At 40.2% G+C, this 14,842-nt stretch overlaps 1 protein-coding gene across 2 annotated transcripts in view; it reads right to left on the bottom strand.

Annotated features, from left to right (window-relative positions):
* LOC121463856 (CREB binding protein) overlaps positions 1-14,842 on the bottom strand; it is a 147,488-nt gene that overhangs the window by 11,343 nt on the left and 121,303 nt on the right. For both annotated transcript variants that reach the window (XM_041676379.1, XM_041676376.1), the window contains 8 exons: positions 14,644-14,732; positions 8,926-9,006; positions 6,937-6,993; positions 4,702-4,779; positions 4,349-4,416; positions 1,429-1,579; positions 1,008-1,154; positions 499-612 (listed from right to left, as the gene is read on the bottom strand). In XM_041676379.1, the coding sequence (XP_041532313.1) occupies positions 499-612; positions 1,008-1,154; positions 1,429-1,579; positions 4,349-4,416; positions 4,702-4,779; positions 6,937-6,993; positions 8,926-9,006; positions 14,644-14,732 (785 nt within the window). The remainder of the gene's footprint in view (positions 1-498; positions 613-1,007; positions 1,155-1,428; positions 1,580-4,348; positions 4,417-4,701; positions 4,780-6,936; positions 6,994-8,925; positions 9,007-14,643; positions 14,733-14,842) is intronic.

Raw genomic sequence — 14,842 nt, forward strand, 5'->3', positions numbered from 1 at the left:
AGGTCTAGGAAAAGAATGTAACAGGTGTGGTATATAAACACATAGTACCAGAGAAAAAAAGACAATGTTTGTGTATTCAATCAGTGATTTCCAATCAAAGAGTAGAAAAGATAAATGTATAGAGACAGAAAGTAGATTAGTGGCTGTCTGGAGCAAGGGGCAGGACAGGGAGTAGTAGCAGAGGAGAGTGTGTAGAGACCGGCTTATGGAATGGTTACACCAGTCAATAATTTTAAAAACCACTGACTCCAAAACCTGAAACAGAAAAAACACATGATAAGCAGATTATGCCTCAATAAAGTAAAAAGAAAATGAAAAGAAAGCAGAGGCAAAGATAAGACACTGCTCTTTGGAGTCAGACATATGTGAGAGGCTCAGCAGACTTCCGAACCACTCTCAATACATTAGAATAAAAACACATAAAACTAAACGAGAAAAACACACTATTTCACAAAATAGACAAAACGTTTTAATTGATTCTGAAAAACCAAGACTCACCCCAATTTCTTCACATACTCTAGATATCCAATGAGTATCTCATGGTAAACAGCTGTCCGGAGGCAGCGGGGCCGGAAGAAATGAATACTGTCCAGATAAGATATGTATACACGCCTGCAGGGGTGGGTGGGGTGTCATTTTTATTTCTAATTCAGGGTACCTCTTAACTTTGAAAATACTAACATCCCAAAGCCCCCCAGAAATAGATTTTGATAGCCACCACAGAGGCCACCTGACTAGATGGTGACAGAACATTTAGCTGTTGCTACTCTTGCTCCCCAGTGATCATCTTGATAAGACAAAGCAAAGCTAGGGCCACACACAAGCATGCCACATTACCACCAAGACCCTTTGTTTTCTGACAGTTTATAGGAAAACAAAGCTAATTGGTTTAGTCAGGTAACTTTTTGAATCCAGTAGCAAAGTACACAGTTTTAAGACACCTGAGCCTCTGTCTGTTACACCCAGAATGGGGCTAAAAAGCACACTCAGAAGTAACATGGGACTACCTTGTATTTGGTGGGGGGCAATCAGAGCCATATTCTTGCACATGCATCCCAAAAAAGCACACATCGACTCCATCAATCTCTTCAAAAGCAAAGAGTGCTTTGGTTCGATACGGGAAAGATTCAGACATTTCTCCAGAATCCACAAACCTGAAACAGAAATCAAAGCCTGTCCTGTGTAGAAGGCTCAAGGTTCGGCAACCTCTTGCAATGACAGCCAGAGTAGTTTTGGGCTGTGCTGCAGCTCTTCCTGGTCCTGTTTATTAGGCAAGGGAACCATCTCGGATAATGTATTGAAATTCAGAAAAGAAGGTTACATCCTAGTTACCACAAGCCTTTGCATTAAGTACGTCACACTTGAAGTCCTACAGAGTCAGGAGTGGGGCCTACCCCACAGTTTAGGACAGGAAGAAAAAACACAAACCTTGACTTCATCCCAGGCTTGACCTCCACAGTCTTGTCTGAGCTGGCCACCACTCTGACAAAAACCTCCCCAGCTTCAGGGTGATTCTGGCGCCGCAAAAACTTGTTCACTCGGTCTTCCAAGTGGTTTCCCAAGCGTGTGGTCTGAAGCCCTAAAAGTTCAGAATGAACAGGATCAGGCAGAGCTGTTGAGGCTGCTGATTCACACTGTTATTTCCAAGGACTAACAGTTAGTTGTTCTGTAAGAATAGAAGAGCTCCACCCCGTGACACAAGCATCTTCTTTAGGAAAGCAGGTGTGCAGGCTTAGGCACTTTGCTCCTTGTTGGCCATTTATCTGCTCACACTTCTGTCCATTTCTAATAGTAAGGGACAGGAGAGACACAAAGATGGCCTGAATCTGACAGGACTGAGGACACTGTGCTTCTTGCCCTTCACATCAGGTCCTGGGTAGATGAGTGGCTGTGGGACAAGCCCTGCCCTGGGGCTATGTTGAGCAGAAGTCTCCTGCGCGGAGGGCTATCTCAGGAATGCCAACAGGCAGACTGCTTACTCCCCAGAACTACACTTGAGGAACTCCTATAGCAACAAGGAATATGGCACACCCTTGACCCAGTCAATGACGGGGTTTTCTTCCACCTAGTTCAGTTCAGGGAGCTTAGAACACTTAGGGCCAAGTCATCAAGCATTAGCCAAAGACTTTTTGCTGCCTTCTGAGCACAGTGCTCAGCTGGGAGGCAGAGCAGGCATGACCTTAGCATCAGGCAACTTCATCTTGGTTATGTGGCCTGTCCTGTGCTGGCTCTGGCCATAGCGTAAGAGATAGCCCATATGACCACTGTGACCAAAGCCACCAGGAATAAACATCACTGTGGAGAACTGCTTTTCAGGGAAAGAGGACTAGAATGTGAGATCTATCAAAGATTCATCGGTTATAAAAATGAATGTATTTTGGAGGGGTGGTGCTGGGGAACTGAATACAGGATTCAACATATATTAAATAGATATTCCACCCCATCTCCCATGTCAGGTGATGGACTTTCCCCCTCTTCCTTTTGTTAAAAGGCAGGGTCTGTATCACTATATAGCCCAGGTTGGCATGGGATTCAAGGGAATTCTGTCTTAGCCTCTCAAGAGCTGAGATTACAGGCATGAGCCACCACAACCAGTTTAAGATGATAAAATTAAGTAAAATTTCTTCTTTAATGACTTTTAAATATTTTTTACAATAATGAAAATTGCTTATAGATAGTAAATCTAGAGGTCTGGAAAGATGGTCCAGTGGTTAAGAACATCTACTCTAGCAAGGAACCTGTGCTTAGTCTCAACATCAGTATCAGGTACCCACAGCCACCTCAAACTACAGCTCTAGGGAACCTAATATCCACTATTCTGGGCCTCTATGGGTACTACATGCATTTGGTGTACATACAAAAAAGAAGGTACACACACACACACACACACACACATACACACACACAGAGGTCTCTGTGTGCATTATATATATATATACTATTAAAATTAATATATTTTTTTTCATTTTTTTGAGACAGGGTTACTCTGTAGCTTTTTAATATTTATTTATTATGTATGCAATATTCTGTCTGTGTATATGCCTGCAGGCCAGAAGAGGGCACCAGACCCCTTTACAGATGGTTGTGAGCCACCATGTGGTTGCTGGGAATTGAACTCAGGACCTCTGGAAGAGCAGGCAATGCTCTTAACCTCTGAGCCATTTTCCAGCCCCTCTCTGTAGCTTTGAAGCCTGTCCTGGAACTAGCTCTTGTAGACCAGGTTGGGCTCGAACTCACAAAGACCTGCCTGACTCTGACTCCCGAGTGCTGGGATTAAAGGCGTGTGCCACCACCGCCTGGCATTAATAAATTAATGTTTTTAAAAGTAAATCTTAGAAGATTCCTTACTGTTGTCTCAAGTAATATCTGAGAATTTACATCTCTTATAAACTTCATTTTTCTGCAATAAATATAACAAGAGTGGTACCTTGGAGGTATATTAAGATATAACCAATACTCAGTGGTGGTGGCACATTCCTTTAATCTCATCACTCAGGAGACAGAGGCAGGCCAATCTGTGAGTTTGAGTCTACAGAGCAAGTTCCAGGACAGCCAAGGCTACACTGAGAAACCAACCATCTTGAATCCACCCCCCAAAAGGAAACAAAATCCAATAGCAAAGAAAAAAAACTCAGGAAAAAATAAAGATTTGTACAGTTAAAAGTAGTAACAAGTAGATTAGAGATCTGTTTTATACTTTAGTGAACATCAAACTTCCTAAGTTTTGTCAGGCTCTGTGCCCAGCAGTCTTCAGAGCTGAGTGATTGTTCTGACAAGCACAGAAGTAGGCACAAAGACATTCAGAAGACAACCACCATTCTTGCTGAAATCCCCAAGGGAAATCCTGCACTGAGGGACAGCAAGTCTTAAGCCCAGGAGACAACCCTGAGAGCCTGAACGTCTTTTCTGGACAGGACTCCCGATTCTTTCTAAGCTACTGGAGAAGGAACTGCCAACCAATGTTCTCTCAGTAGGTCCTGAAATTTACTTTTTTTTTTTTTCTGTTGTTGTTTTTTGAGACAGGGCTTAGTGTAGCCCTGACTGTCCAGGAACTCATAAGGATCCACCTACCTCTGTCTCCCGAGTGCTGGGACTAAAGAGATGTGCCACCACCGTGTACCTGAAGCTTTGCTCTTCTGAAATTTACTTTTTCAGCCCTCTAAAACGTTACTGAAAACATGAGCTGGTCATAAAGGGTCAAGCTGAATCACTACAATGAAAACCTTCCACATGAAAGCTGCTGTCACTGAGCTCTCAAAGTTCACAGTGACAGGTAACAAAGAAAGGGGAGCAACTACAGAAGTTCAAAGGACACAATCCAGGACACAGAAATTTTTAGCAAACTTACTCTTAGCACTGAATTTGTTTTCTTTCCGAGGTCTGCCAGTTTTCTTCAAGCAGTTGTCACACACAAAACTGTACAACAAATAATGGGTGTGATAAGATTAGACTCAACAGTAAGATGCAGCACTGAAATACTTTGTTGGCAGTTTAAATCACATCATTGTGAAAAGTGAAGAGACAGACGGCTCTGAGTCTACAATTTGTAAAGCAGGCAAACACAAGATTTAAATTTAGAGCCAACTGCCACCTTCCTTAATTGCAAAATTTTGCTGACAATGAACAAGACTCAGCACCACAGACACCAATGACTTGTGCACAGCTGCTCCCCTTTTCCAGAGATCACAGCAAATCACTCACCCTGCAGGCCAAATGATGTCATAATGTAGAACGCAAATTTGATGCATCTTCCGGCCACACTCTTTGCAGTCAACAAAGCTGGGAGACAAGAAAGCACAATTATATACCAGGAGCCACACATATGCAGTTTTCAGCAGGAGCTTAAGTATATGGCACACACTGTTGTCTGAGCTACTTTCAGAAGCTCTGGCATCCATGTATGTGCTGACTAATGCAGAAATGTTTAACGTGCTTGCCTATGTTAGTTAATTTTCTTAATAAGAAACAGGATCCCACCTTCACCCCTCCCTGCCTACTTTTTCTGTTGAGTAAAAAGAGGTCTAGCCATGTAAGTCCAGCCTGGCCTTGAACAGATGATCCATCTCTGGTCTACTCAGTGCTAAAATTGGAAGCCTGTACTACCATTCCTGGATTTTCTCTATTTTTTTTCTCTCCCCATTTCCCTTTGTGTGTGGGTTAGGGAAGGCATGTACACAAATGCAGGTATACAAATGGAAGTCAAAAGCCAGCTTTGTAGAATCAGTTCTCTCCTTCTACCTTTATTTGAATTCTTAGGAATGAAATCATGTTGTCCTGTATCCTTAGCAAGTGCTTTTACCCACTGAGCAATCTTACTCAGGCCCTTTGTGCTCAGAATGTTATGTCCCTCTCGCCAACACCTGCTTTTAGATAAGAAATACCAACACCAAGAAGTTCACTCCAGTGGTGATGTGTTGTACCCATGCTAAAAGCTCTTATCCATGGAACCATGTACACTGTGGCTCCTGCTGCCTGCACTCATCTGTTGCTGCAAAAATAAACTTAAAACCCACACAAAAAGGACTAGAGAGATGGCTCAGTGGTGAAGAACACTAAGAACCTAAGTTCACCTCCAAGCCATTTGTAACTCTAGTTCAGGGAAATCTGACCTATTCTGGCTGCTGCAGGCATTAGGCACACATGTCCTGTATATAGATAAATTTAGGCAAACACTGATACATACAAATGAATCATTAACACTGGGGTTGGGGATGACCATGATAGGCAACAGAACAACATAGCATGGAGAATCAGAAACAAAACTGAATTTTCCTTGGGGGAAGTCTCTATATGCCCCAGCATTCATTATAATGAAATCCTGTCCTTAAGTATCATACAGTAGTAGGCTAGAGGACATAGTAACCTTCCCAAAAGGAAAGCTTGATCTGTGGCAAGTTGAGTATTTTCCATTATAGTAGCTGACCTCTCTGGAACTAGGATTGGGGGCCAAGAGAACAAAGCAAAAGTGACAGACTTGTCCCAACCTTGAAGAGCCAACTTTGTAAAGCAATGGCAGTGTTAAGAATATATACTATAGTTCACAGGGCAGATTTTTTAGAAAGTGGTTCTTAAGATGTCTTATTTTTGGAGTTTCTCTGGGACAATAGTACCATTTCAGATAATGGCCTGTATTCTTTATGGAATCACACTAAGCAATCCTTAAAGATGCCTATTACCAAGGTTTAAAGAGGTTTCATCAGAACTAAAACATCCACATCATCTTTATTTTTATTTTATTTTTATTTAATTTTTATTTAATGACTTTTCAAGACAGGGTCCTGGAGCTCACCCTATAGACCAGGCTGGCCTTGAGATCCTCCTGCCTCTGCCTCCCAAGGGCTAGGATTAAAGGCATGTGCCACCATTACCTGGTTCACCCACATAATCTTATTTATTCATTTATTTAATGTATGTGAGTGCTCTCTCTGCATGTATGCCTTTAAATGCCAGAAGAGGGCATCAGATTTCACATGGATGGTTGTGAGCCACCATGAGGTTGCTGAGAATTGAACCTGGGACTTCTGGAAGAGAAGCCAGTGCCTTAAACCGTTGACCCATCTTTCCTGCCCATTAATCCACATAATCTTATCACTATTAAAATCCAGAAACTGGAGAACATGTTACAGAGACATCTATTTTGACTTTTTGATAATTTGAAAAGAAACCCTATTTTTATTTTATTCTCCCATAATCTAATCACAAGTAATAACTTTCCTCATCTAAGACTCTAAGTAAAAAAGAACCAGGCATTGTGACACACACCTTTAATCCTAGCACTCGGGAGGCAGAGGCAGGCAGGTTCTGTGAGTTTAGGGCAGCCAGGGCCATACAGAGAGAACCTATCTCAAAAGACAAACAGAAGAAAGAGACAGACAGAGACAGAGAGAAAACTACATGTATGTGTGTGTGTGTTTGTGTGTATGTATATATACTCACGGTTCAGGATCTAAGGTATCGTTTTTCTTCTTTTCAAATTGATCCTTGGAAATTGTCCTTTTTAAAAGAAAAAGAAACATTTTAGTTGACCTACGTATACTCCTCTACCACTTTTTTTTCTTAAAATATCTGTTCTAAACTACTATTTGCTTTACTGTAAGATAATTATTATAATTTAGATTATGATAGCAAAATTGTGTTGAGATTTAAATATGTTTATTTTCAGTCAAGTTCATATGTCAAACAGCTACTGACATTGGTAAGATCACAGCTAAATGCCAATACACCCTCAATGCAAGGTAAGACTCCATCGAGGACTCCCACTTTGGAAGGGTGGAGTATTTGGGTTTCAATCCATGCATATGTGAATTACTTCTGACACATGGAACGATATAACTTTCTTTGTTGATGTTCTTTTAAATAAAAGAGTTTACATACTGTGTGTGTGTGTGCGCGCACACACACACACATGAGTAAACATAATGTGCATGTGTAGACACATGTCACAGTACTCTTGTAGAGATCAGAGGACAACTCTGTGAAGTTGGTTCTCTCCTTCCACCTTCATGTGGGTTTGGGGAGAGAACTCAGGTTGCCACATTTGCAATGAAAGTGCCTGTAACTACTGATTCATTCCACTGGCCCCCTTTCTGCATCTTTAGTTTTTATTCTAAGTGACATACAAAACTTAATGTTGTACATATTAATGGTATACCCTTGTGCACACTGCATAATGCTTTTTTTAGGCTAAATATACTAACCACCTCCAACACTTACCTTTTTGGAGGGGGGCATAAAAAACATTCAAAATATGTTCTTCTAGCTTTTTGAAAAGCACAGTACATAATTGTTATTGACAGTCAAGAGTAATCCATAGCTTTTGTGTATATATAACTGAACCTTAACATTTATTGAAAAGCTTTTCCCCATCCCTACTGTCTACAATTCAATGATGAACTACAATCAGATCAAAGAATTAAGATGACAAGGGTAATGAAATAAATTCTGAAGCAGTTTTCCTGTCTGTGAGACCTGTTAATTTTGAGGCCAGATTCCCAACATGACCAGAAGCATGAAAGATTTGGAACTGGGTGTGCAGAAAAGGGAACTATAAAATACTTGGCAGGCTAGGGCAGATGGGCAGGCCAGCATGACTTTGGGCATTTTACAAATGCAAGTGAGTCAAGTAGCCACTGTAGTTTTCATTTCTCTTGCTGGTTATGCTGCTGCCACTCAGAAGGAGTAACTAACGGACATGCTGGAATCATCTAGGGAGCAAGAGTCAGACCACCAGCAAGGAATGACAGGCATTTTTATATTATACTAGAAGAAGTGGAGAGAGGATTGGAATCTAACTTGCAGTATCTTAGTCACTTAAAAGATGAAGGTTTAAAAGGTAAAGTCAATTCCAAATTTTTTATTTAAAAACATAATTTATTTTTATGTGTACTGGGTTTTGCCTGCATGTATGTCTGTGTGAGGGTGTCAATCCCTGGAACTGGAGTTACAGAGAGTGTGAGCTGTCATGTAGGTACTGGGAATTGAACCTGGGTCCTCTTGAAGAGCAGTCGGTGCTCTTAACTTCTGAGCTACCTCTCCAGGACTGTTTTGTTTTTCTTAAAGGGCGGTGTTGGTGATATGTACACAACATGCACTTTCTGTGGATAAGGCTAGCTGGCTTCTCAGGTCTAACTGAAGCAGGGAACCCACCACCATGGAAAAGCTATTTGTTGGTGAAATGTACAAAGGTCAAGAACTGAACTAATCTTGCCTTGAACGGAGCAAGATGGAGAACTGGTGTTGCTGTTTGGCTGACACCTGTATCTTTAAGTATAAATATCTATGCCCATGAAACCATGTTTCCATTAAATGTGGGTATAGTTAATATATGAAGAAAAACACAACACAAAAATGCACACAACTCAAAATGATATATCTGGCTTCTTCTTCAGGCATGAACACAAGGAAGTATAGCAAGATCATACTTACGTCTGAGGTTGGGAAGGGTCGTCACCCAGGGTCACATTCTCGCCCTGGATCTCTGTGAAACACTTCTCACAGAAATGATACCTGTCAGCAAGAAGGCCATACTTGGGTGAACTGGTCCATCACAACATACAGCCACCCAAGCAACGAAGCCACCAATCAGAGCAGGGCAGAGCACCACGACGAAGGGGGGGCGTTGTTGGTTGATTGATGGGTCAGTGAGGACAATGAAAGGAACAGGGGGGCAGGTGGGGAAGGGCAGAATTAGAGAACAGGGAAGGGAACAAATAGCACAGACACAGAGGTAAGACGCAAACACCAGACAACACAAAGCAGAAAGCCAAGGCAAAGCATTGATTAGCATTCGGTCTCATTGCACGCATCATAGGCCATCATCACTAATAACGACAGGTTTGGTCCGGCTCCAAGATGCAAATGTTTTCAAGGAGTTAATACTAGAATTGCATGGAGCCTCAATTTAGAAAGCTGAATTTTGTCATAAAATCAAATATTGAGCCAGGGTTTAAAATAGAAAATTTTACTTTGAACAACAGTATGAGAAGAAAGTCTTTTAAAAGCAAGTTAAACTGGAATAGCTTCATTTTTTTAAAATGGAAATTTTATGCTTGACAGCATCATGAGGTTTTACTTCCAATATTAAGCCAGATCTTCCAACGTGTGACAATGTTGAGCACCTGGAACCATTTTTTGTTGTTACTGTTTATTTGCTATTTTCTCAAGTTAATCAACTCAGTTAATAGTAATTGTGTTACAATACAAATGAAACCAAATCCATATTCTAGACAAACACTTAACAGAAATGCAGTCAGGGTCAAAGACTTTCCAGCCATTTATTAATAAGAATATACAGAGAAAAAAAATGTGATATATTGTATATACAATACAATATATGCAAACCCACAAACAATTTTGGAAAAGTTTTGGTTCACTTCTAAGCTGTGATTTGAATTTTGGTACTGGGACCAATCATTCATGAGATACATGGCGAATGAGTGTTCTGACTTGGTATCAACCCAAGTTAAGCAAATTTAGAGAGGTGATCTTTAAATAGCACAATCTGCATTTGAAAATTTATTATCCATCATCCCAATTTCTTATGTGATATAATATGAGCCAGGGCTCATGTTGTTAAGTGACAATTAAAATAAAGACTTAAATGTTTGGAAAGGACATGAATGAGAAGTTAACAAAAAGGCAGATTCTGTATAAAACAAGATGAGCACACAAAAATACTATAAAATAAACAAGCTGAACAGAGGTAAATTACACAGGCAAAAAGATGAGCATAAGCTAGCAGCAGCAGTACAATAAAATGTGGGTTTAGCGCTCAAAACTACATCTACAGGATGCCAAGAAGGATTAGTATTAAGGACACTGATGAGACTTGGAGCACAGGCTGACCCCCAGTGCAGAGCAGGAGGCACTAACTATGCTCTCACACACTCACTCGTTCATCACTCAGCCACATGCTCACTCACTCATCACTCACTCAGCTACAGAACGAGACATGAGCCACCAGGAGAGGCCCCCACAAGTCCCAGTTTTCACCTTCATTAAAACATTGAGCATTTTGTCCACAGACTTCACTAACTGACACATGTAGCCAATTTAAAGCATAAAACTTCATTCAGAACATTCATAATATCTTCAGGTTATCCAATTTTTCACATTCTGTTGATGAACAGGGCAGATTCTTGCCAGGATAAGATTAAAAACTGACTAGGAACAGACAGTTTTGTCTATATTTGAGTAAACCATAGTAATGTCCTTGTCATTCACAAGTTTGTAAATATTCTTATAGAGCCTTTAAAATTCTTCCACATACAGCAGGGCACAGTATAAGCAAACATTCTCTCAAGCCAAGAACTCTGTTAAAAATAAAGCATAGAACTAAGTAATCCATTCATCATATAAGCAAATGTACTACTGGGGGCCAGCAAGAACTGCTGGGCAGTTTGAAGTGAAACTACCATAATCGCAGTTGAGTCTTGATGATTTTAAGAACTTGGAAAAACTCTTAGCGTTTTCAGTCAGTCATTAAAGCTTCACAACACATAAGACACGAGAACACACACCCATTGTTTCCAGTGTGGAAACTAACGCACAGAGAAGCACCGATGAGAGCCAGTCTGGGAATGGCCAAGAAAACCTAAGCTCTCTGTGTGTGGTGACCAATTCCCACTCCTGAGAAGCTCAAGGTCACAAAATTTGAGGGATAGTATTAAGACTCTAGAGTCTGTCCCAAAGCACTGGCAGTAAATTTACACATAATCAAGCCTGTTCATTGAGAGGACAGGGCCGATAGCCTCACTCCATCAACCTCCACTGAGATGAAGAGAGTGCAGAACAAGGCAGCTTTCTAATGAAGATGAAATTTTATGTAGACAGTCGTTATTATGACAAAGTCTACACTTCATTCTCCCTAAAAATAAAGGTTCAGAAGTTTACTTCTTAACCATTACCAATCTGGATAACACTCTGTCTGTGTGAAGGAAGTAGTGTGATGAACATGGGACCGTGAAGGAGAAACAGTTCACGTAATCCAATGATAGTACAAATCTGGGTTGCTAAGTTAGCAATGTAACTATAGAGTTTAGCTGTGAATGAAAGTAGTTTATTGTATATTTTCAAATGCAGATTGTTTTAAATACTCTATCAGTATTTATAAATTGGAGTATCTATAGATAATTTCCACATTATCTTCAAATAATTACTGGAAAAGCTTTAACAGTTTCCTCAAAGTAAGTTACTTTCCAATTTTAAAAATGTAAGCATCCACTAGCATAAACATTAAGAATTTCACTTGTTTTAATGATCTGTAGCATGTTTTACTGATTTAAGTGCCTAAAACTTTAGCACAAGTGACAACAGAATTTATTTGGAACACAATAGTGTTCAGTCAATTTGAAAATAATGATGAGCAATCAGAATGCTAATTGTTGAATTTGGTCGCTGCTTTCTTAGAATTACAGGGTAATGATCAATTCATGGACTTTTCTAAGAGCACAGAGGGTACAAATGGCTAAAACTTTTGAGATGTATCATACATAGGATACAACTCCTGTATTGTATTTATACTTTTGTTTAGTAAAAGTGAAGTTCTACAAAAAATAAAACTAGGCATTTCAGCACTTCCAGAATAATCCTAGTGTTTGTCCTCTATCATTGAACTTTCCTGATCCTACCAGCTCAATTGACCTTTAATTGCTCTCAGAGGATGGTATCTGATCTGTGTAAGTCATTACAAGAAGTCCCTAAGCCACCAAGAACAGTGAAACAATGCAAAGGCCCAAATACTTAGGGGAAGCCAGGTGTTGTGGTCTCTGCCTGTCATTCTAGCACTCAGGAGGCTGAGGCAAGAAAATCAAATGTGAGGTCATGTTGAGCTACAGCGAGACCCTAGCTCAGCAAAACAAAACCAACTAACCAAAAATAAATGAATGAATAAACAAAAAGCAAAACCAGCCAACCATATAAACAAATTTACAACTTTCTATAAATCACAATGGTCTTCAAAGTACATTCCTATGCACTATCCCATTGAAGACAGGACAAGAGCCAGTTAGGAGAGATGCTATTGCGCTTGTATCTTGAACAAGGTTAAGTTTGATACATCATGAAATGTATCACAGGGCTAAGACAATAAATGGAGGGGACAAGGCATAATACATGGTCATTGTGGGAGGATCCCCTGAGGGGTTATGGCATCCTTTTCAATTTTGTCTCTCAATGTTTCTACTGCAAGGCCAAGGGTGACAGACACTGCATAAGCAATGTTCTGGATGTTCTGGAGTCTATCCACAGTACTAGTAACTACAAACAACACCACAGACCATAAAACAAGACACCTGCACAACTACCCCCACCAAACACTTCTACTTAAGAAGGGGAATGTTTAGTTAAGTTGTTTTCACCAGGACAAGTAGTTCAGGCTGTACTTCTATTAGAGATGACTCTGGGAAGGGTCATCAAAGCTGGAGAATTATAGACTGATCACACAAGATTTAGGAGTCTTTCTTTTTTGATTATTTTAAAAATTTATTTATTTATTTGTATGCACATGTGTGCATGTGAAGATTAGAGAGCAACTTAGGAGAGTCCATAATCTCCTTCTACCATGTAGGCCCAGGGATCAAACTCTGGTCATCAAGTTTGACAACAAATGCCCTACACCAATAAGCTGCCTTGTCAGCCATCAAATTCTTTTTTTTTTTTAAACAGCAATTGTATAGGAGCTATCATGAAGATAGTTACATTTTCTTTTATAATTACAACTCCAAAAAATATACTTAAGAAAAAAATTCAAAATTCCAAATTTGTCAAACCTATGTATAAGTATCTTTGTATAAGTCAACAGTCCTTTTTTGTTTTGGCCCAAATAAGCGAGAGTCTAAATATCCAAAGGGCCAAACCATGATGTAAATGCTCAAGCTCCAAGATGGAGAACAAATGCAAAAAAGTCACATAGAGGCTCCCATTGCTGGTTTACAAAGTGCAGTCAACAGTACTGACTTCAGTGTAAGTCACAGCTTGTTCTTTAAGGCACGAAGTCTTAACAAGGCAACAAGAGGTCTCATAATACAACTGACAGAAAGGAATTTCACTTCATCTTAGCAAAAAAGCACATTAGCATTAAGGAATTTAATTTTCAAAGTAAGCTTCAAACTACAGAGGTTATTTGTATATCATCATCATTCATTGTCCCTCTACATAAGAGTCTAACCACCCTAACATTCCAAAAGGATGCCAACTATTTTCCAGGCAGGCTTACCACTCTCAAAGACAGTAGCATCTAAAACAAAGTAGTTTTTAAAACAAATAAAAACAAAACAAACACCAGGGTCTCGCTGTGCTCCCACTGGTCTCAGGAGAGCTAGTCTTGAATTCATTAAGGGACACTAGTCCTCACATTGCAGTGTTAGCAAAGAGTACCCTTGTGTTCTTTTTCAAAAAACAAAGCAAAACCAAAAACAAACAAATACCCCTACAAGTCTACCAGACCCAGCAAGGCCAAATGATGTAGGTATGTATTTTCTGTAGAATAAATCCAACTTCCTATATTCTGAATATCATAAAAGTCATTTCAGGCTTTTCCAAGGTTAGTCTTAACTTTGGCCTCTTGGCTACAGTTTTGTATTTCAAGTAATTACTAGTGAGCCTTAGCCCACAATAACATTAAATTTTTTACTATAAATGTATGGTGTCCCCCCCCCCCCCCCCCCCGAGACAGGATCTCTCTACATAACCCTGGCTGCCTGGAACCCACTCTGTAGGCTAGGCTGGCCTCGAAATCACAGAGATCTGCCTGCCTCTGCCTTCAAGTGCTGGGATTAAAGGTCTGAGCCCCCATGTTTAGCAAATGTATGTTTTAAAATAAGGAGACCAAAGGGCACAGAAACTGTAGCTTTTTTTTTTTTTTTTTTTTGGTTTTTCGAGACAGGGTTTCTCTGTGGCTTTGGAGCCTGTCCTGGAACTAGCTCTGTAGACCAGGCTGGTCTCGAACTCACAGAGATCTGCCTGCCTCTGCCTCCCGAGTGCTGGGATAAAAGGCGTGCGCCACCATCGCCCGGCGAAATTGTAGCATTTTTTTTATAGGAATTTCAGGAAATATGTAACACATTCAGGCTATGACAAAATGCACAATCCTCGTCTTAACACCTTCCTTTATTTTGGGAATACAGGGACTTACATGATGCTTACCTATTCTGATAGCTGTAGTAGGCTGCATCACGAGGAATTGTACACAGCTGCTTCCCATAACAGCACAAAGTCTGTGGGGAAAACTCATACTGCAAAAACAAAGAGAAAATACTAAACGTATATCCCACTTACCATCCCCAAGTATCTAGCATGCTATGGAGTCATACCCAACTAGTAAGTTACTAACTAGAACATGAGG

This window comes from Microtus oregoni, unplaced genomic scaffold, assembly GCF_018167655.1.
Source record: "Microtus oregoni isolate MIOR12 unplaced genomic scaffold, Mior012 000027F_ref0000203, whole genome shotgun sequence".
Taxonomy (NCBI): Eukaryota; Metazoa; Chordata; class Mammalia; order Rodentia; family Cricetidae; genus Microtus; species Microtus oregoni.